Genomic DNA, 24,086 nt, shown 5'->3' with positions numbered 1-24,086 from the left:
ATTCTATATGAACTGTTATTTTCGACCAAATGCAATTTTCACAAGTTCATAAGGATAATATATATTATAAGCTTGTTATTATACCATTAAAATGTTCAGCGGTCTCCAACTGAGTTCACTTTGGCAGTAAATGCATTCAGTTTGTCAAGTGACAATGTTCCTAAAACTGTTACTCCTGGCATCATTGTGCTTACAGTCAGTTGTAAGATTTGTCCACAGTCCTATGGGGTGGCAGGGTAGCCTAGTGGTTAGAGCGTTGGACTAGTAACCGAAAGGTTACAAGTTCGAATCCCATAGCTGACAAGGTACAAATCTGTCGTTCTGCCCCTGAACAGGCAGTTAACCCACTGTTCCTAGGCCGTCATTGAAAATAAGAATTTGTTCTTAACTGACTTGCCTAGTAAAATAAAGGTAAAAAAATAAATTAAATGTGTGAAACATGGCATTGGACCTTATCAAGAAAGTCATAAAACAGCTACATTCCCCTCCTTCAAATCAACAAACAATGCACAATTTTACAACAAGGTTGTAAAATCCCAGTGATGTCATATAAAGCTAGGTTATTCTTCCCGCATACTGACGACATCACCTGGGTTGTGTTCAATAGTAGCAGGATGTCCTTCGCTGTTTAACTCCGTTTTTTTCCTTCCGTTTGGCACTTAATGAACACAACCCTAAAAATCCAATCCTCACAAATCACCATGTCCTAGTCAGGGCCAATTCCATTTCAATTCAAGAAGTATTCCTATTCCCCTATATTTCAGTTTACTTCCTGAATTGACTGAATTGAAATGGAATTGACCCCAACCCTGGTCCCAGTCCTTTGTTTTTGAGACCCAGCTAGCTTGTGGTGGGAATCCCACCATACTACACAAATTAGCATTAGCTTAGCATTCCTGAGCATGGAAAAGTCTGTATACAAGCGTAAGATGGGATCAATCCTCTCTGAGGCAAAGCTGACACACTGATTGAAACTCATCTCCTTTTCCTCTGGGAAGAATGGAGAGATTTATCAAACTCATTCCTCTGAACAGCTGGCTGCAGTCTCAGCTCAGTGGATTGAAGGAAACACTCCTTGGAACTGTTCAGTGTTTTTACTGACACAAACAGCCAATGGTTTCTTACCGAGCTGAAAACAGAGATTCCGTGTTGTATAGGAACTACCTACCAAAACCATTTTCTTCTAGGCCATAAGCATTTGATATTATTGTATTTACATTGTTGTCCAATCACATCTCTGATCAATACACTTCACACCTGAATAGTAAAATGTTGAACTATTTATTTATTATTTAACTAGGCAAGTCAGTTAAGAACAAATTTAAAATGACAGTGGGTTAACTGACTACTTCAGGGGCAGAAGGAGAATTTTTACCTTGTCAGCTCGGGGATTTGATCTAGCAACCTTTTGGTTATTGGCCCAACACTCTAAACACTAGGCTACCTGCCACCCTGTGGCAGAGAGCAACTTCAGTTTTATTTTTAATAACTAGCTACCAAAACCATTTCTCATCTTGGATGAGAAAGTCAAGCCTATTCCTGAACATATACTATAAACAGAAAACTCTGAGGCAGATGGACAAGGCAAAAGCAACACAGTGAGAAAGGCAATTATCCTTACCCGAAGTCATCAAAGGAATACATGGTTGGCAGGTGGTGTCAATGGAGGAGGTAGAAGTGAAAAGATGAAAAATGAAAAGTGCCGGAGATTACATGGAAAGGAAAGCATTAGTGAGACTGGAGAGTATGTGGAACGCACACCTCATCTTCTATCTTCTTCAGACAGGTAAAAATAAATAATCATTCTAGAAGCAGAAGGATCCTCATTAAACTGATGTGAAGGAAAAAGAGTGCAGCTGGCTTAGAGAGTTAGTGAAGAGAAATGGAAGGAGTGAGTGTGACAGTGTGTTTGTCTGAGTGTGAGAGAGGAAGGGAAAGAGAGAGAGAGAAGGCGATAGCAAGTGTGTGCGAGAAAGTCAGTAAGAGAGAGTCAGAGAGAGAGAATGAGAGAGAGAACAGAGAACATGTGATCACGCCAGCCCAGTCACCTTGCCTATACCCACGTCCACTCAAAGGATTGGAGGTCTGTATAGCCTATCTGCTTCTGAGGATTCTCGCCCATTGAAAGCACTGAAAGAGCCACATGATCCCTGTAACCAGTGTATAAGCACGGCATGATAGCCTGGTCCCAGATCTGTTTGTGCTCTATAGCCAACGACTATAGTCTTTGTCAATGCCAAACAGCAGATCAGGGACCAGTCTAACGGCATGATAGGAACTTGTAAAAATGTCTCCTGGCAACACTGTCACACATGCACCTGTCTTAGATTTAGTATTTTTGCTGAAATACATACACAATTTCACATTAACATTTGATTAATTTCATTCTGTTGCCAAATAAATTAAAACTCTGGTCATTTAGCCTCATTTCTGTCAGATCCTAATATGCCTAATATGGATAAGCAGGTTTTTCATGACTTTCACTTGACCTATTTGCCACTGCACAGCTTCTACACTTAGTGTTACTGCAGTTATTTATGGCATCGTTAATTAGGGGGATTCTTCCTCAATGAGATTCCATCAGTCTGATGCAAGCATAGATCAATAAACTGCTATGCAACAAAGCAAAGTGTGGAAAACAAAAAGCATTCTCTCAGCCCTGCAAAGGAGGGTTTAGATTCATTGCTTCAAGGAGCCTTCAAGGAGCCATATATAGGGTTAATTGCTACTACAATGAAACAATATGCTAGTGGGAATCTATAGTCCAACAGACAGTCGAACCAGGGTGTTTTGGGTCTGTTCTGATGATGATCCTGACACACACACACACACTGAAAACAACATGCAAAATAAGGACTCTTCTACATGTATGGTTGGTTTCTACATGGAGTGGGAATACAAGAAGCGGAATCTGGATCTTCATCAATAAACTGCAGAGGACATCATCTTTAGTAGAATACGATGCATATGATAAGGTTAGGGCTCGTCGAGCTGGATCACACGAGAAGCCACTAATCTGAAAAGCCTGCAGGAAAACCTATAACTCAGCGTTTTCACATTGCCAGCTACCTTTTTTTCCGGCAGATGAGTCACCGTGGTAACCGCGCTCAAAAATCATTCGGCATTAACGTTTCCCAGGAGATTTTCTCCATATGCAATGACTGAGTATGGCTGGCAGGGAGAATACAAAGTCATCATAGCATGATAAAACACTAATGCTAAAGCTATAAATAGCCGTGCATAGGACAGCAGTGGAGTGCAGTGGCTGCAATGGAAGCACTGAGGTTGAATAAATAATTTAATTAAATCTTTCCAGTCACCTTGTGTCCTTCTGAAGATGTAAGACTTCCCTTTGGCTTCCTGACTGAAAGAACAGCCTCTGGTGAGACATAGGCTACAGGACACATGGAGAGCTTCAAAAAGCATGATATAAGACACTTACACACATTCATCCCTCTATACAATGAGACAATATATGAATCATATTATACATGTATGCTATGGTGTTAAATGAGATGCATCAACTTGTCAAACATGTATCAACTGCGTTTCAGTGATGTTACACTCCAGCAGATTTGGAGGCATGGGGATGTATCCTTAGAACAATGTGACATTTTTATGTGCAGTGTTTATCAGGATGTACCTTATCTATCTTTCATCATTTGGGGTAAATGGAAAGCTGTGCCTTAGGCCTATAACAACGTCACAGTGGTGCCAAATGGCTACAAAGAAAGCATGACCACACGTGGTGTGTGCATGTGTGTGTGTGTGTGTGTGTGTGTGTGTGTACACTAGAGTTAGTCTGATAGCTACCCGTGTTTAATATTAGTCTGATGTACTTCGTGGGAACATAACATTTGACCGCTGTAGCGCATTCGACTATGTTAATATAAAGCCATAACTCTTCGCTCTATACAGCTCTATGAGAGCATATACAGCCATACATGCCGTCACTGTCACCATGAAGACAATCACATGTGCAACCACAAATAGTTCACATACAAAAGAGTGCCCTGCACATGCTGATGAGCGAATATCTAAAAACAAAGGGTATAGGACAAGGAACTACACCTGTGTCCATCTGTCAGAGAATATCCAAAGCTTCAAATCTGGAGCAGCAGGTAGCCTAGTGGTTAGAGCATTGGTGGATCGATTCCCAGAGCTGACAAGGTAAAAATCTTTTTTTCTACCCCTGAACAAGGCAGTTAACCCACTGTTGCCCGGTAAGGCATCATTGTAAATAAGAATGTGTTCTTAACTGATATGCCTAGTTACATTTTTAAAAATCTCTTGAATTATTGCTTTGGTTTTCACAAGCAGATAGAGATTGCACAGATAGATTTACAGAGACTCCCTACTGTATTTTTCCGTAGAGTATTCATGTAGGCTATTCAGGTCTTGGTGACTGTGTAGCCTGCTGCATACCAACATAACCGAAGGTTCCAAAATACAATTGACCCACAGGGCACAGGATTTATTTGACACTTTAAGGCTTACAATATTATTTCTCCACCCAGAGAGCTGAGAACTGTAATTTGTGTCAAAGCTCTCAATCATTCTATTGTCTCTACTAATCTTTAGGTGTGTTGTTGTTTGTTGACTGAGCTGATCTACCATAATGATGCAGCTAGATATTGGATCACTAAAAAATACAACTTTTACATTTACTGTGTAGTTTACCAATAAATAGTGTGACGGTGAAGTGGACATACTCGATATTTATATCCCCAAATAAATAAATTATCTTACTACAATACATTTTAATAGACAGTTGGCAAAAATAGACAAGATCTTGCTAGATCTTCCACATTTTTAAGTTTAAGTTACAGCCTTATTCTAAAATTGATTAAATTACATGTTTTCCTCATCAATCTACTCACAACCTATAATGACAAAACAAAAACAGGTTTTAGAAATTTTTGCAAACTTATTAAAAATTGAAATACCTTATTTTCATAAGTATTCAGACCTTTTGCTATGAGACTCAAAATTGAGCTCAGGTGCATCATGTTTCCATTGATCATTTCTACAACTTGATTGGAGTCCACCTGTGGTAAATTCAATTGATTAGACATGATTTGGAAAGGCACACAACTGTCTATATAAGGTCCCACAGTTGACAGTGCATGTCAGAGCAAAAACCAAGCCATGAGGTCAAATGAATTTTGTCTGTAGAGCTCTGAGACAGGACTGTGGCGAGGCACACATCTGGGAAAGGGTACAAAAACATTTATGCAACATTGAAAGTCCCCAAGAACACAGTGACCTCCGTCATTCTTAAATGGAAGATGTTTGGAACCACCAAGACTCTTCCTAGAGCTTGCCGCCCGGCAAAACTGAGCAATCAGGGGAGAAGGGCCTCAGGGAGGTGACCAAGAACCCGATTGTCACTCTGACAGCGCTCCAGAGCTCTTCTGTGGAGATGGGAGAACCTTCCAGAAGGACAACCATCTCTGCACACCACTAATTAGGCCTTTATGGTAGAGTGGCCAGACGGAAGCCACTTCTCGGTAAAAGGCACATGACTACCCACTTGAAATTTGCCGAAAGGCCCCTAAAGGACTCAGACCATGAGAAACAAGATTATCTGGTCTGATGAAACCAAGATTGAACTGAATGCCAAATGTCACGTCTGGAGGAAACCTGACACCATCTCTATGGTGAAGCATGGTGGTGGTAGCATCATGCTGTGGGGATGTTTTTCAGCGGCAGGGATTGGGAGACTAGTCAGGATCGAGAGAAAGATGAACGGAGCAAAGTACAGAGAGATCCATTATGAAAACATGCTCCATAGCAATCAGGACCTCAGACTGGGGAGAATGTACACCTTCCAACTGGAAAACGACCGTAAGCACACAGCCAAGTGGCCTCGCCAGAGCCCGGAATTGAATCCGATCTAACATCTCTGGAGAGACTTGAAAATAGCTGTGCAGCGACACTCCCAATCCAACCTGACAGAGCCTGAGAGGATCTGCAGAGAAGAATGGGAGAAACTCCCCAAATACAGATGTGCCAAGCTTGTGGCGTCATACCCAAGAAGACTCGACGTTGTAATCCCTACCAAAGGTGTTAACAAAATACTGAGTTAAGGGTCTGAATACATATGTAAATGTGATCTGTTTTTTGTACTTAAAAAAAAAAAAAATGTGCAATCATTTCTAAAAACCTGTTATTGCTTTCCATTAATGGGGTATTGTGTGTAGAATGAGGGACAAACTATTTAATTCATTTTAGAACAAAGCTGTAATGTATCGAAATGTGGAACGTCAAGGGGTTTGAATACTTTCCGTAAGGCACTGCATTTTATACATTTACAAAAAATATGGGGGATTGGAAATGATGCAGACAGTTACATTGATGGAAGCCAGTCTATCTGCATTATTAAAGCTGATCTACCCCCCAAAGAAAAATAAATAAATGCAGCTAAACCAGTCAATAAAATAGTTTGTGTGGTCTCCTTTCAATGACAACATTGCTATTTCATGCAGACAAGCCAATAAAGGAAATGGATAGGTGTGTATAGAAGAAAGATGAATGGAATAGTATGCTATGGACTAGAGTAGGAAAAAATGTTGATTCCATAGTTCTGTAGACTACTCTATAGATCCCTTTCTTGTACAGGACACACTGACTTCACGCGCGACTATTGGCGGCAGTAAGAAAGCCATCACCATCTGTGGCCATTCAACATAGGCTAGATTTAAGTTATTACTTCGAAACAAAAACATTTTGGGGTTATGTGTACAGTGATGTTTTGCTTCTTGCTTGAACAATTGCTAAGACTATTTGTTTGGGATCTTTACAAAATGACTATTTTGGATGCATCAATTGTTTGCTAGACCAGTAAAATGGCCAAAGAGCCATTATACTTAAAAAACAAACATATTATGCATATTAAGGACATTCTTACGACCCTCAAAAGTAATGTGAATTCACACATAAGCAACATGTAAATATAGTTTGTTTTGCTGGCGTTCTAGAAGAACAGCACCCTTGTTCTGCCACCAATTTGCGCGCATCGCCCTCGTGCAGCAATGTTTGCAAACGCAGAAAGGGGTTTGTAATTCATTTTACCAGTGATCCTTCACAAATAATGGATTTGTCTATTGTTTAAATTATCTAATGTATGAATTGGCTACTTTGAAAATGTAGCCTACCATGTTGTGATGACTGATATACAATATATAGTGGAAACGTTCACATACACATTACTATAAAGGAACATGTCGCGTTCTGACAAATGATGCCACAATGCAAACCCAACACATGCGCAATTGCTTACCTCATTTTTCTCTCCTATTCAATGAGACGATGACATGAAAAAAATGGACGTATGTGGATGTTTACCTGTCAGACCGTTTGTAAAGCAGAACGTTCTAATTCACTATAACTAAAAGATCATTCACCAATGTAGGCTACACCAATTATGTATGCCTGTTGGCAATGCAATGTCAGTCTGTTGCTGAAATGCAATGTGAGGATACGAACGTTCTCTTTCTCTCTCAAAAGCTTTGCACTCCGCTTATTCTCTTGCATCCTTAATTCCATGTTCAAAAGATGGTCGCTGTTGTCTCAATTAGAAGATGGGGGGATTGTGGTTGACTGCGCCTCTGAGTTGCCATATTTTCCCCGTATTTCTGGTATTTTGGAAAGTGGAGATTTCATAAAATAGCTGACATCAGCATGCGACCGGTCCATTGCTGCCCACTTGCGACGACCACCGAGAAAAGCATCCTATTCATCTTCCTCCTCCTCCCCCTCATCTTTCTCTCTCTCTCTCACACGCTCTCTCTCAGAACAATATAATTCGATTATAATATAATCACTCATAATAAATATTATACCCTGCATCAATTGCAAATATCAGACCTTTCCTTTCCCAATCATTTCATAATTTCAACACACCTAAAATAAACTTTGGAATTTCAAAATGTAAATCAAGAAGAGGACCAAAAATCAGTCCCAAAAAATGGTGTTTACTGTCAAACACTGTGTTTACTGTATTCATACGTGTATTCATAAACCATTTTACATTCACTCTGAATGGGAGTGTTCTGCATCCGTTTCCATACACCCAAACAACGACAACAACCAACCCTGCAAGGCTTCCAATGTCTTTAACCTGTTTGGGATAGGGTGCAGCATTTTCACCTTTGGATGAAAAGCGTGCCCAGAGTAAACTGCCTGCTACTCAGTCCCAGTTGCTAATATATGCATTATTAGTAGATTTGGATAGAAAACCCGCTGAAGTTTCTAAAACTGTTTGAATGATGTCTGTGAGTATAACAGAACTCATATGGCAGGCGAAAACCTGAGAAGAATCCAACCAGGAAGTGGGAAATCTGCGGTTTGTAGTTTTTTACAGCTTGGCCTATCGAAAACCCAGTGTCTATGGGGTCAAATTGCACTTCCTAAGACTTCCACTAGATGTCAACCATCTTTAGAAACTTGTTTGAGGCTTCTACTGTAAAGGAGGGGCTCATAAGAGCTCTTTGAGTCAGTGGTCTGGCAGAGAGTGCCACAAACTCGTGCCGCTCGTTCACGTGAGAGGTAGTTCATGTTCCATTGCTTTTCTACAGACAAAGGAATTCTCCGGTTGGAACATTATTGTAGATTCATGTTAAAGACATCATAAAGATTGATTCTTTACATCGTTTGATGTAAACAGACTGTAACGGAACTTTTGGACTTTGTCTGGACCTAGTGTTCGCTCCTCATGAAGATGGATTACTGGGATGAACGCGCGAACAACAAGGAGGAATTTGGATATAAATGATGAACTTTATCAAACAAATCAAACATTTATTGTGGAACTGGGATTCCTGGGGGTGCATTCTGATGAAGATCATCAAAGGTAAGTGAATATTTATAATGCTATTTCTGATTAATGTTGACTCAAACATGGCGGATATTTCTTTGGCTGGTTTGGTCTCCGAGCGCCGTACTCAGATTATTGCATGGTTTGCTTTTTCCGTAAAGTTTTTTTGAAATCTGATACAGCGGTTGTATTAAGGAGAATCCTATCTTTAATTCTGTGAATAACACTTGTATCTTTTATCAATGTTTATTATGAGTATTTCTGTAAATTGATGTGGCTCTCTGCAAAATCACCGGATGTTTTGGAAGCAAAACATTACTGAATTTAACACGCCAATGTAAACTGAGATTTTTGGATATAAATATGCACTTTATCGAACAAAACATACATTTTTTGTGTAAACATGATGTCCTATGCGTGTCATCTGATGAAGATCATCAAAGGTTTAGTGATTAATTTTATCTCTATTTCTGCTTTTTATGACTCCTATCTTTGGCTGGAGAAATGGCTGTGTGTGTTTTTGTGACTTGGCTCTGACCTAACATAATCTTATGTTGTGCTTTTGCTGTAAAGCCTTTTTAAAAAATCAGACACGATGGGTAGATTAACAAGAAGTGTATCTTTCATTTGGTGTATTGCACTTGTTATTTAATATTTTTGAATTTCGCGCGCTGCCTTTTCAGTAGAATATTGTCGAGGGGTGCCGCTAGCGGAACCCCTAGCCACGTTCCACACCCACTCTAAACAAATCATCTTCTCTAATAATGATATACAAAAGAGAAGACCTGTCACACCTTGATCAGTTTCACCTGTCCTTGTTATTGTCTCCACACCCTCCAGGTGTTGCTTGTATTCCCCAGTGTATTTATCCCTGTGTTTCCTATCTCTCTGTGTCAGTTCAGCTTGTATGTTTCCATGTCAACCAGTGGTTTTCCTATTCTCCTGCTTTTTGCATTCTCCTTTTTCTAGGCCTCCTGGTTTGGACCCTTGCCTGTTTCTGGACTTTGTGCCCGTCTGCCTGACCATTCTGCATGCCTTGACCACGAGCCTATCGGCCACTCTGTACCTCCTGGACTCTGATCTGGTTTTGACCTTTTTGCCTGTCCACGACCATTCTCTTGCCTTCCCCTTTGAATAAATAAACATTGTAAGACTTCAACCATCTGCCCCCTTTATCTGCATTTGGGTCTTGCCTTGATAAGACCAGCCCAGTGAGCACAAGATTTTTTCAACCAAAAATGTTTTTCAATGTCTTTTCAATCTCTTGTGCTCATAGGGAATGACCCCTCAAATTAAATAATTCCATCTTGGTTACTTTGTTATGGTAACTTGTCACATCTGCATATGTCCAATTATGTGTAGATCTGCAAAAACAGGGCTTTGTTCAGGAGGCAAACATTGTGGAACATTGCTGTGTGGGTGAGCAATAGCCCCAAGACTGCCATGCAGCTCCCCTGGGACTGAAGAAATTTCAGCACACAGAGAGAAGTAGGAGATTGAACTTCACTCAACCTTCTAGAGCAGTTGTCACCAACTGCTCAATCACGCTCAACATGTCGATCTCCAAGGAATTCCTAACCGATTGCCAAACATTTATGTAAAAACCCAAAATGCTGTTGGCGGTATGTGCACCCGATTCCGCTGCCCTGCGTGCTGTGCCGTACCAGGCATAAAATAAAGCTACAGTAAATATGATACTGTGAGATTACAAAATGTTTAAAACCATGACTAGCGAGTAACTGTCAATGAATACAGCAAAGAGCTGCTGTTTTTGAGTGAATTCCTGTTTAAGTTCTTACTTAGCACTGTCACTACTGTATATTCAACACTTTTATAAGCCATAAAATGCACGTTCTACTTATTTTCACACAGCGCTACACTGCACCAGTAATGAATTGGTAGGAAAGTGTATTTCTAGGCTTGCGTTATTAGTGGCTTGGGTCTTGTTTAATATCAAATAATATTTCCCTTTCTCTGTTTATAGGAGTAACAACATGAATTTGTGCACGAGGAAGAAATAATGCGGTGCGACTCAAGTTTCGCCAGCAGCTGGAAGACAGTAACCCTTTTTGGTCAGTCTCGCGGTGAATGTACTGTACACTAGATGGCGGTAATATGCAGCGTGCTGCTTAGGCCGCCCACTGTGACACACTGTTGGGCGTGCTGGCAGCATGTGGCAGCGTGTTCGATTGTGCGTCAATAATTCAGCATAGCAAGTTTGTATGAAGGTCTAGTTCAATAGTAATATCCTCTAAAATCAAATCAAATGAATTTATAAAGCCCTTCTCACATCAACTGATATCTCAAAGTGCTGTACAGAAACGCTCTGGTGACAAACAAACTTTGCTGCCCCTGTTAACAATCGTCCACATGGCTAGGAGAACCTATTCAAGTAAGTAAATACATTTCGAAAATGTAAAAAAATGATGTATTATTAGCTAACTAGCTACTTACAGTGCAGTCTAACTCAAATGAGCTAGCTAATGTTAGCTAGTCAGCTAGCATGCTAATTTGCGATTTTCGTAAGTTAACTTTATGATTAAAAAAATATGCTTAATCATTTGTCTCTACATGAACTAACATATTCCTGTCAACTGTACATTTTTGTGCATTATTCCTTATAATGTTATAGTCACTTACATTTGCTTCCATCCAAGTATTTGAAGAAAGTCTAGGGTCACATAGCGTCACATTCGTCATGGGAACCACTCGATATGATTAGTCATTGCCCAGCGGTCGCCGCTGGTGATTTGCATGAAGTTGGTAAAAGTTCATATATTTCACCGACTCCCACGCCACCTTTGCACCGCCCAAAAGGTCCCCCGCCGTCTCCTTTTCTCACTGCTTTCCTTCCATTGAAATGAATGGGCAGCTGTGTTTCACTACGAGGCATCCTGTGCTAGTGTATCATGCCCGTGCTGCTCTCTCCCTCTGCTGAGACTGACCATCAGAAGCAGGTAACATCAGCCCAGTAAAATAAAGATCCTTTGTTAGTTAGTGAGTTATTAGCCCAGTTATAGTAGTCAGCAATAGGGGAGCGATTGCTTCCTACAATAGCACAAAACGTGTACATTTCTAGACATCTTTGAAAAGCGAGTCGGGTAGAGCAGTGTTGTATGTTGAGACAGGCTTGAATAAGCCAAGTAGCCAATAGGTAGAGGGTAGTATAATTTGTCTGATTCTCTATAATAATGGTATGTGAATAAAAATGCATTTTATTTTGTAAAGTGATTTCTTGCATCAAACAAACACAACAAAATATTCAGTCACCTCCTTGTCTGAAGGGCAAGTGGATAAACAGGTTAATGTCAAGTCCTGCATGGAACACCACACATTGGCTGCTACTGTAGACTGAACTATAGAACAGCTATTTCTTTGTTAAAATGTTATGGGATGCACTTTCTCCATTGTTTTTGATGGTAGGCCACTCTGGTAAGCCTATATTATGATTAAATAGCCACTAGCCAACTTGACCACTGTTAAAACTGTAACTTAAAGTGGGTACAGCCTAAGTGTTCACAGTAAACACGCGCTGGAAGTTGCACCAAATGTTCACAATGTTCAAGTTTGTGCTTAGCAGACATGGAATTTGCTAAGTGCCTAATTTTTTTAAAAAGAAATTACATGAATAGAGCTGACGTGATTCTTCATCCTACATGTCAGAAAGGCATGTTTGTTCTTCGTAGTATATTTCTATATGAACGTTCCACAATGTTGTGCCCTTCTGAATGCAGCCCAGGTATAACCAATGTTATGCATGCTCTGGATACTTTTCATCACTTTTTATCACTATAAAGCAAATGCCAGATGAATGACCAGTCCATTTCAGACATTAGCAGTGTGGTACAGTTAACTCTTGGTGCGATTATTTTTCCTGGCTTTGGGAAAGCTTTCAATATGAATTACATGTTTTGTTCATAGTAAACAAGAGGCATGAGTCAAGACGACAAGGTCAGTATGGTAGCTAAATCACAGGTTATTTTAAGCCTTGGAGAGATCAAAAACAGCTGTAAATATCAAGAGTGGGCCTTAAGCCTTGGAGTAGTGATTACTTGCCTATGGCAAACAGTGCACAATAGGGGAGCACACATTAGGACTTTTCACACTACTGAGCCAAACCGAGCCAAACAAGCTGTACTGAGCTAATCTGGTTAGCTTCCATGTAGTTACTGTAGCCGTGCTGAAAAGGACAATGTGAAAAGAAAATATTGAGTCAGCACTGTACGGATTGGTTCGGCACTATAGTGTGAAAAGGGTATTGGAGAGAAAACAATTACAGTGCAATGGTCTGATTAGTACAATCCTCTTATTTACCTAACTAGTTTGAGGACCATACAGGAAGAAAAGGGAGGCTCAGGAAGGAAGTGACATCGGCAGCAGATATATAACAGTGCAATCCAAATATGTTTGAAATGTAGTTTAACTTCAGTCATTTGTGTCCCAAAATGATGCTTTTCAACAGGTGTCATTGATTATTAATTTAAATAATTATTCATTTGTTTTTAAATGGCTCTTTGAAATGCCAGTGTGATACTTTATCATGTATTATAGTTTGCAGAGCATTAGTGAAGTAGTCATTATGACACCATTCAATATCTCAGGAAGCCAGACAGTGGCAGCAGAGAGTTAATATCTTCATATTCCCATGTAGCGTCACAGAATTCGCATCTATTCAACCGCACACTTGGCCTAGTAACAAACTGCCTGGGATAAACCTGATGTATTCATTATAAAATAAACATCATATGACGAAAGAGTGTAATCATTGGAATATTGGTCATTTACTCTCTGTCAGCATCAGTTTGAACCAAATGTATGTGCACATAGTAAATGCACATAGTAAAAATGAAAACTTCCATTATGCATCCACTCTTACCCAGAGCAATTTGGCTAAAATGCCTTGCTCAACAGATTTTTCCCCTAATCAGCTTGGGGATTCAAACCAGCAACATTTTGCTCACTGGCTCAACACTCTTAACCACTAGGCTACCTGCCATCCACTTTCAAATGTGGAGTGCTATCTCTACCAGGCCAGAGTAGAGGCCATTGATATGGCAAAGGGAATAAATTCAACTCCTAATTTTCTATTGGTTTCCTGAGGTGTGAAATATACAAAATAAAGGAGACAGACGGAACGATAAAAGACGAAACAATAGGTACTCCCTGTTGTATCATCATTTGTTACGATGCTCTTCGTCCCCAACCCACCCACCCACGTCCCATCCCACCCACCAAAAAGCTAAACTCTGGAGTGAAGTCAACCCTAGGAACAGATCTAGAATCAGCCCTCCCCAAATTCTAACCCATTAATGGGGTAAATACAAAACTGATCCAAGATCAGCTTCTTGGGGCAACATCATCGTAAGCTCATTGTACAGGGAAGCCTCTATGAGTACAACCCTTCCCTTACCACCCTATCCTGATCCATAAAGAAACTGTCTGTCTGTTGCCCCAAAATGGCCACCTCACACGACCCGCCACTGCATGACGCTCATGTCCTTGCCCCCAGTGGAAACCAGGCAACTATCGTCAAACAGGAATTTTACGTTGGTCACATGACTGCTGTGTCCGCCATAAACATGACTGGGAGCCTGGAAGAAGAAGAAAATCAATCAATCAAACTGCCTCACATCATCTTCACAGGCTCTTCTCATCTAAATATTCAATAGATTTTCAATCTTACCCGGAATTGAGAGCAGGGGAATGAGAAAAGTTGGACTTTTCCGAAGTTGTCTCCTGTGACGAGCAGCCTTTTGTCATTGGATCTGGAGACGGCGTTGATGTCAGTCCCGTCAGAGCCGTCAGGCCATAACCCTGTGGATCAGGACCAGAGTTACAGTATCTATCTCATTATGTTATACCCTACACAAAATGTTCAAAGTGAACGGTCATACAGTATGTAATCTTGGAAACCCAGAACAAAAATGTTGCATACTGTAATTGCATCATATGCTCGATTAGGTTCTTAGGGGAGAAGTACTGACAAGACAAACAAAGTCTCCACCCCCATAAATTAATCTCTCAGCCAAAGTATGGGTCAAATGGCCCCTCCTCTTCAGAAATTTGAAAGATGCGAAATCGTGATTAGTCCAAATGACCAGTGAAAAAAAATCTGTGCACAGGGAAGTTCCTCATTAGTCGTCACATCCCACAGTATGTTGACAGATAATAATAATAATAATAATATATGCCATTTAGCGGACGCTTTTATCCAAAGCGACTTACAGTCATGTGTGCATACATTCTACGTATGGGTGGTCCCGGGAATCGAACCCACTACCCTGGCGTTACAAGCGCCATGCTCTACCAACTGAGCTACAGAAGGACCAGATGCTACGATACCATCAAATGTTACGTCCATCTGTCCACGAGACATTGTACAGTATGTGTCCAGCAAACACATATCCAGCTGCATTGCTCACCAAAGACTTGGAAGCCCAGAGTGCAGTTGGACGTGGCCCAGGGGATGTCCCGTGTGGTCTCCACACTCACCACCTGTTTACACACGGATGGGATCCCTGGAATGACACACAGCAGATTGAAATGTGGAGGTGCTACCTGAAGTTTTCCAATAAGAACACAGATTTTCATTTTCAGTTGCAAAACAGCTTTACTGAACATGACCATACTTACAATAGAGTATCTCATAGTCTCCTGAGTTGGACACCAGGTACTGAGAGTCCACTGACCAGTCCAGATGGGTGATGAAGCTGGAGTGGCCCTGAGAGACAGAAAGAGAGAGAGAGAGAGAGACAGAGAGAGATTGTATGCAGCTGTAGTACAAAGGCAAGAGAACCCTGCTGCAGCAGAACTTCACTAGATAAGACATTTGCTGAACATTATTTGTTCAAAACTTGAATACATGTAATTTTTGGAACATAAAAAGTATAACAAATATGTGAAGAAACCCTGCAGTTTTGAAACAGTGAACCGTTAAAGAACCAGTGCAGTCAAAACAGTTATTTTCTTGTGTTTTATACAGTACCAGTCAAAAGTTTGGACACACCTACTTATTCAAGTGTTTTTCTTAAATTTTTACTGTTTTCTACATTGTAAAATAACAGTGAAGACATCAGAACTATGAAATAACACATATGGAATCATGTAGTAAACAAAAAAGTGTAAACATTTTTTTTTATCCACAATTTGCATTGATGACAGCTTTGCACACTCTTGGCAATCTCTCAACCAGCTTCACCTGGAATGCTTTTACAACAGTCTTGAAGGAGTTCCCACATATGCTGAGCACTTGTTGGCTGCTTTTCCTTCACTCTGTGGTCCAAGTAATCCCAAACCATCTCAAATGGGTTGAGGTCGGGTGATTGTGTAGGCCAGGTCATCTGATGCAGCACTCCATCACTCTCCTTCTTGGTCAAATAGCCCTTACACAGCCTGGAGGTGTGTTGGGTCATTGTCCTGTTGAAAAACAAATGCTCATCCCACTAAGCTCGAGAATGCTGTGGTAGCCATGCTGGTTAAGTGTGCCTTGAATTCTAAATAAATCACAGACATTGTCACCAGCAAAGCACCCCCACACCATCACACCTCCTCCTCCATACTTCATTGTTGGGAAACACATATGCAGAGATCATTCGTTCACCTACTCTATGTCTCACAAAGACACAGTGATTGGATCCAAAATGTTCCAATTTGGACTCATCAGACCAAAGGACAGATTTCCACCGGTCTTGTCACGACTTCGGCCGAAGTTGGTCCCTCTCCTTCTTCGGGCGGTGTTCGGCGGTCGACGTCACCGGCTTTCTAGACACCACCAATCCATGTTTCATTTTCGTTTTGTTTTGTATTGATTATTTACACACCCGGTTTCCATTCCATGAATTATGTTCATTATTTAACCCTCTGAGTTCCTTCTCTGTTTTGTGCGTTATTGATTGTAATGTGGGTCCTCGTTGTTTGTGCTTTAGTTTATTGTATATGTTCCTTGTTGGAATATTACCATTTATTGAGTAAATCGTCGATTATTACTCAGAACTGTGTCTTGCGCCTGACTTTGCCTTTATTCAATTTCACCAACGGCCTCACAGGTCAAATGTCCATTGCTCTTGTTTCTTGCCCCAAGCAAGTCTCTTCTTCTTATTGGTGTCCTTTAGTAGTTTCATCATAGCGCTTGATGGTTTTTGCGACCGCACTTGAAGAAACATTCTTCTTGACATTCTTGACATTTTCCGCATTGACTGACCTTCATGTCTTAAAGTAATGATGGACTGTCATCACCCCAACCTTGTCACAACACAACTGATTGGCTCAAACGCATTAAGAAGGAAAGAAATTGCACATACTGTATGAACTTTTAACAAGGCACACCTGTTAATTGAAATGCATTCCAGGTGACTATCTCATGAAGCTGGTTGAGAGAATGCCAAGAGTATGCAAAGCTGTCATCAAGGCAAAGGGTGGCTACTTAGAGGAATCTCAAATATAAAATATATTTTGATTTATTTATCGCTTGTTTGGTTACTACATGGTTCCATGTGTGTTATTTCGTAGTTTTGATGTCTTCACTATTATTCTACAATGTAGAAAATAGTTAAAATAAAGGAAAAACATGGAATGAGTAGGTGTGTCCAAACTTTTGACTGGTACCGTATACATTTCCACACTATGAGGTAGGAATAATAATGTGAAATTTTGAAAATTATGATAATGCACTTTGAGTGTAAGAGCTGTTTGAAAAGGCCAGCTGAAATGTCAACCTGTTTTGGTTGGATGGTCTATTAAATGTGTTAATAGACAAATAAGAAAGACAGTTCCAAACCTCTCTGCCAATAACAGCTACTTTGCAGTTTTTCCCCTCCCCACTCCCTGACAGTACTATAAACATTATTGTTTGAGAAATTGCTCTTTGCTCAGAAGCAATTCTTTTGTTGACTATTTTTATTGAAAACTTAAGTTACCCAGAAATTATTTGATATTGAGATAAAAACGACTGCATTGGGCCTTTAAAGGTCAACTACCCCTTAACGTAGAACAAACTTCTCTGGTTTTAGACGGCCTATGTGGTATTGACATAAGTCAAACGTGTGAATAGGATACTTTTGGCCATAAAGCCAGACGTGTCCAAAAATGAGTGTTGTTGGTGAGTTCGTCATGAGTGACTGCAGGGTTGGGTATGGATTACAATTATGCCCACTTGCCCAGTGCCCACTAACATGTGAGAAAGAGCTATGCTGATTGTGCTCTATCATCTGAGCACGCTCTATCGCAGGTATCATCATCTAAAAGCAGTCGCTGACAGATTTTATTTCTGTAGGGGATGGCCGGGGGGTAGCATAATTACAAATCATTTGTAGACTGCAAATTGTCCACAAGAAGCCCAAACGGATATAATGTTTAACCTGTTAGTCCACTAGGGGCATTATTTCATTTTTGGATAAAAAGACGTGCCCATTTTAAGCGCAATATTTTGTCACGAAAAGATGCTCGACTATGCTTGGAATTGATAGTTTTGGAAAGAAGACACTCTTACGTTTCCAGAACTGCAAAGATTTTCACTGTGAGTGCCTTATAACAAAAGCTTCAGGCAAAACCAAGATGTTTGAGCGACCAGGAAATGAACAGGATTTTTGAAGGTACGTTTTCCATGATCGCCTTATATGGCTGTGAATGCGATAGGAATGAAAGGACACTTTCTAGCGTTTCCCCAAGGTGTCTGCAGCATTGTGACGTATTTGTAGGCATATCATTGGAAGATTGACCATAAGAGACTACAATTGCCAAGTGTCCCGCACGGTGTCTGCGTGGAAATTGGTGCGCAAAAGTCAGCTACCAGTATTTTTCCATCCGAATCAGAGAACAAAGAAGGCTTCTAGGACTGCCATTTCAATGAAGACATATATGACAAAACACCTTGAGGATTGATTCAAACAACATTTTCCATGTTTCAGTCGATATTATGGAGTTAATTCGGAAAAAAGTTTGACGTGTAGGTGACTGAATTTTCGGTTAGTTTCGGTAGCCAAATGCATAGTGACAAAACGGAACGATGTGTCCTACACAAGAATCTTTCAGGAAAAACTGGACATCTGCTATGTAACTGAGAGTCTCCTCATTGAAACATCTGAAGTTCTTCAAAGGTAAATTATTTTATTTGATCCCTTTGCTGGTTTTTGTGAATATGTTGCGTGCTAAATGCTAACGCTAAATGCTAAGCTAGCTATCACCACTCTTACACAAATTATTGATTTTCTCTGGTTCTAAAGCATATTTTGAAAATCTGAGACGACAGGATTGTTAAGAAAAGGATAAGCTTGAGAGCAGGCATATTTATTTCATTTAATTTCATTTGCGATTTTTAGAAATCGCTAATGTTGCGTTATGGTAATGAGCTTGAGGCTGTAGTAACGCGACCGCATGCGGGATGGGGCGGACTATGAGGTTAACTATACATAATAATTTCAAACCTTGCTCACATTTGTGTATGATCACATGTAGTGTCTCTCTATTATGTGTGGGAATAATTGGGAGCAGATTTCTTATATAAAAATCACTAGGAGCTGATTTCCTGGTGTTTTTACAGTCTTAAAAAAATGTTTTTGCTCAGAGAACTTGGTGGGCCAAGTAAAACCACCAGCGGGGCAAATTCGGCCCATGGGCCACCAATAGGGGATTCCTGCTCTATCCAATCACAGCAGCCAGATCCTCCAGACAGTGCGACAATATGCATGTGTGTGTTTTGTGTGTGTGAGCGTATGTAGTGTGTGTATGTGTGTGTTAAAGTGTAGTATGTGTGAGTGTGTGGGTAGAGTCCAGTGAGTGTGCATAGGGCTTGTGCAAGAAGGTCAGTGCAAAAAAACTTTGCAATGCAAATAGTCTGGATAGCCATTTGATTAATTGTCTTATGACTTGGGGGTAGAAGCTGTTCAGAAGCCTTTTGGTCCCAGACTCCCAGAGAGAGCTTGCTAAAGTCTTTGACAATTTTTGGGGTCTTTCTCTGACAGCACCTGGTAAAGAGGTCCTAGATGGCAGGGAGCTCAGCCCCAGTGATATAGTGGCACTATCCTCTGTGGCTCCTGCAGTCAGATGCCAAGCATTTGCTATACAAAGTGGTGATGCAGCCAATTAAGATGCTCTAAATGGTGCAGCTGTAGAACTTTTTGAAGATCTGAGGGGCCATGCCAAATCTTTTCCGCCTCCTGAGGGGAAAGAGGCATTGTTGTGCCCTTTTTACGATTGGGTTTGGAGCCTTAGTGATGTAGACACCAAGAAACTTGAAGCTCTCGACCCACTCCACCAAAACCCCCATCAATATGAATGGGGGCGTGCATTCAGGCTCTGAGTACGTGTCCTGGCAATCCGTCTGGCCCTGTGGCCTTGTGAATGTTAACCTGTTTAAAGGTCTTACTCACATCAGCTACAGAGAGCGTGATCACACAGTTGTCCGGAACAACTGGTGCTCTCATTCATGGTTTAGTGTTGTTTTCCTTGTCTACATGGCTCGCGTCACTGGACAGCTAGTGGCTGGGTGTCCCTTTGCAATCCGTGATAGTTCGCAAGTTCTGCCACATCCGAAGAGCATCAGAGCTGGTGTAATAAGATTCTATCTTGGTCCTGTATTGATGTTTTGCCTATTTGTTTGGTGTTTCACTCGTTTAGCCTGTTTGTTTAGTCTGGATTAGTGTTTCACGTAGGATATTATAGTTCTTCAGATCACATTGATAGGATAGTCTCAAACGGAGCTCTTCCAGTTTATTCTCCAGTGATTGCACTTTCACCAATAGAATAGAGGGCAGAGGCGGCTTATCCACTCTCCGATGTAGTCTAAACGGCACCGAAGCACACATGTTGCCACTCAGTGACTTGATAAGCTGATTGTGGCCTGGCTGCTCAATGTGCCTGCCAGCTACTACTTGCTAGCTTCATTGAAAAACACAGAGTTGGAACTTAGTGATTTCAAGCACTGATAAACAGTGTGTAGTTTGTGCTTTATTCACAATAGTTTGACAGCTTGCAGACGATGAAGCTGTAGGCATGTTATTGTTCTCAGAAATCAGTCCAGAGCAAGCAGCCAGCCTTTGCCGACTCAATAGACTGTATGCAGTGCTCATTTTTCATGCACATTTTGTTACTTGAGAAATACTGCACCAAACACCTTAGCTAGATGTAAAATTGCACTACTAAAACCTCATCTGAAAAAATGTTTTAAATTAATTACAGATTTCTTGATTTGTCTTACATGAATTCTGACTATTTTAACTTCTTGCGTCGAGCCATCCCGGATCCGGGATCGTGACTACAGCCTCAAGCCCATTACCATAACTATTCATGAAAATCGCAAATGAAATGAAATAAATCTGCTAGCTCTCAAGCTTAGCCTTTTGTTAACAACACTGTCATCTCAGATTTTCAAAATATGCTTCTCAACCATAGCAAGCATTTGTGTAACAGTATTGATAGCTAGCGTAGCATTTAGCGTTAGCATTCAGCAGGCAACATTTTCACAAAAACAAGAAAATCATTCAAATAAAATTATTTACCTTTGAAGAACTTTGGATGTTTTCAATGAGGAGACTCTCAGTTAGATAGCAAATGTTCAGTTTGTCCAAAAAGATTCTTTGTATAGGAGAAATCGCTCCGTTTGGTACATCACGTTTGGCTACCAAAAAACCCCGAAAATTCAGTCATCAAAATGCTTTTTTTCCAAATTAACTCCATAATATCGACTGAAACATGGCAAACATTGTTTAGAATCAATCCTCAAGGTGTTTTTCACATATCTCTTCGATGATATATCGTTCGTGGAAGTGTGCTTTCTCCTCTGAATCCCATGGGAAAATGCCTGCAGCTGAAGATTACGCACCAATTTAGACAAAGGACACCGGGCGGACACCTGGTAAATGTAGTCTCTTATGGCCAATCTTCCAATGATATGCATACAAATACATCACAATGCTGCAGACACCTTGGGCAAACGGCAGAAAGCGTAGGCTCATTCAGGGCACATTCACAGCCATATAAGGAGACAATGGAAAACAGAGCCTCAAAAATTCTGCTAATTTCCTGTTTGAAGTTTCATCTTGGTTTCGCATGTAGCATCAGTTCTGTGGCACTCACAGATAATATCTTTGCAGTTTTGGGAACGTCAGAGTGTTTTCTTTCCAAAGCTGTCAATTATATGCATAGTCGAGCATCTTTTTGTGACAAAATATTGCGCTTAAAACGGGCATGTTTTTTTTTATCCAATAATGAAATAGCACCCCCATAGGTTCAAGAGGTTAAAGAAATGACTATTTTGAGGAAGTGGCTATGTTGTTGCTACAGTGGCTCTGGAGGGACAAACAACAGTGCCTGCCAGGGTACGATATGCAAACATTTCACACCCACATCAAACCACACCCCAAGACGACTTTTTTGGCTTTAGTCATGGCCACTAGCTTTTCTTAATGAGCAATCTTCAAAACAATGCCAAATCAGGAGGTACAGTCGCCCTTTAAGACCTTTCAAACAGTGAACCATGCTAAGGTCGTGTGGGACCCTAAATTCAAACCTAATGGATTTTTTTTGTAGGGCACCTGAACTTGAAAACACATAAAGATACTTTGACATCATAAATAACAAGGGGCACATCTTTGGTTTTAGAAGTGGGGGGGCATATTGTTTCGATATATTTTTTGTTTCTTTTTTTCCCCCAGTTGGATAAACACTCCAAACAGCCTACCTCTCTGAGGCACCGCATGGTCCTAAAGCACACCGTTGCAGTCACGTTTGTTGTAATGAGTAGATTTCCACATATTTTAATAAAATTAAACTCACCCAAAAAACAAAACAATAAAGCACAAATGAACCGTGACGCTACTGGTGTGCACTCAGGCAACTAAATGTAGACAAGATCCCACGAATAACTATGGGGAAATGGCTAAATAAATATGATACCCAATCAGAGACAATGATAAACAGCTGCCTCTGATTGGGAACCATATCAGGCCACCATAAATTCACCTAGATGATCCAGCCAAGTCACTATCATACACCAACCAACACAGAGAATAAACAGCGTGACAGTTGCCTCATTTATATCACATTCCAATTATAAAACTGTGGGAGGGGGGATTTCAGAATGCAATTTCAGTGTCACAATGTTCGTAATAATGGTCGGACCAACGTGCAACGTACATAGAGTTCCACATTATTTATTAACGAAAGTGAAACTTAGAAAAAACAAACAATACAGAATAAACTAACCGTGACGACAATGCAGTGCTAGCAGGCAACTAAACATACACAATATCCCATAACCCAAAGGTGGAAAAAATGCTACTTAAGTATGATCCCCAATTAGAGACAACGATAACCAGCTGCCTCTAATTGGGAATCATACAAATCACCAACATAGAAAAATAAACCGAGAACCCCACATAGAAAATAGAAACTAGAAAATCTCCCCAGTCACTCCCTGACCTACTCTACCATAGAAAATTAAAGCTTTCTATGGTCAGGACGTGACATTCAGAATGTTGCGCCCCTGCCAATAACAGATTCCATTAATTTCCCATAAATTCCCAGGGGAATGGAAGTCAGCGGTTAACCTAATTTTCAAGTCAGCTGATTGTTTTATGGTCAATAATTATAGACCTATACGTATTTTGCCAATCATTTCAAAGGCTGGAAAGAGGGTAGTTACTGAGTAATTGACTGATCACTTGAATACTAGTGATTTCTCATTAGTCAGAAAACGGTCATTTTATGTAGAAGGTTACATTTAAACTTGACATAGAGGGAGTGGTAAGATCTGTGTTTTTAGATTTGCAAAAAGCATTTGATACTGTACATCACAGAATTCTACTCTCTAAACTAGCTGAATGTAATTTCTCCCCAAATGCTTTAAAATGGATGGATTCATATTTATCTGACAGAATAGTGTGTTAGAATCAAACAGAAAGTCTCATTGTCTGGGACCTGGGCTTTACTCTTTAGTTTATATATAAATGACCTGCCTCATGTGTGTCAATGTAACGGTTTTCTTCCGTTGAAGGAGAGGACCAAAATGCATTGTTAGTGTTCAACATGTTTAATAAGAACAATAAACGTGAACACTACAAAATACAAAACAACAAATGTGAAAAAAACGAAACAGTCCTATCTGGTGCATAGACACAAAGACAGAAGACAACCACCCACAAAACAGGCTACCTAAATATGGTTCCCAGTCAGAGACAATGACTAAGAGCTGCCTCTGATTGAGAACCATATCAGACCAAACATAGAAATAGACAAACTATACATACAACATAGAATGCCCACTCAGCTCACG

The 24,086-nt window shown here is 40.4% G+C and overlaps 2 protein-coding genes across 8 annotated transcripts in view; both read right to left on the bottom strand.

Moving 5' to 3' along the window:
* Positions 1-7,747, bottom strand: part of LOC118368588 (ena/VASP-like protein) — a 61,609-nt gene extending 53,862 nt beyond the window's left edge. For 2 of the 3 annotated variants that reach the window (XR_008093193.1, XM_052497094.1), the window contains exon 1: positions 1,622-1,983. Coding sequence is in view for 1 of the 3 variants with exons in the window: in XM_052497094.1 (XP_052353054.1) it covers positions 1,622-1,644 (23 nt within the window). In the remaining 2 variants the exon portion in view is untranslated. Of the gene's footprint in view, positions 1-1,621; positions 1,984-7,282 lie in introns of those variants that run through there. The other variant, XR_008093194.1, reaches the window with a different exon arrangement.
* A 6,295-nt stretch (positions 7,748-14,042) lies between these two features.
* The window catches only part of LOC118368587 (echinoderm microtubule-associated protein-like 1), a 70,389-nt gene continuing 60,345 nt past the window's right edge, over positions 14,043-24,086 (bottom strand). For all 5 annotated transcript variants that reach the window (XM_035752809.2, XM_035752810.2, XM_035752811.2 and 2 more), the window contains 4 exons: positions 15,452-15,539; positions 15,241-15,336; positions 14,502-14,632; positions 14,043-14,409 (listed from right to left, as the gene is read on the bottom strand). In XM_035752809.2, the coding sequence (XP_035608702.1) occupies positions 14,284-14,409; positions 14,502-14,632; positions 15,241-15,336; positions 15,452-15,539 (441 nt within the window). In that variant the 3' untranslated portion in view covers positions 14,043-14,283. The remainder of the gene's footprint in view (positions 14,410-14,501; positions 14,633-15,240; positions 15,337-15,451; positions 15,540-24,086) is intronic.

The sequence above is a fragment of the Oncorhynchus keta genome, chromosome 35, assembly GCF_023373465.1.
Source record: "Oncorhynchus keta strain PuntledgeMale-10-30-2019 chromosome 35, Oket_V2, whole genome shotgun sequence".
Lineage (NCBI taxonomy): Eukaryota > Metazoa > Chordata > Actinopteri > Salmoniformes > Salmonidae > Oncorhynchus > Oncorhynchus keta.
This window is presented reverse-complemented; position numbering and strand designations above follow the sequence as displayed.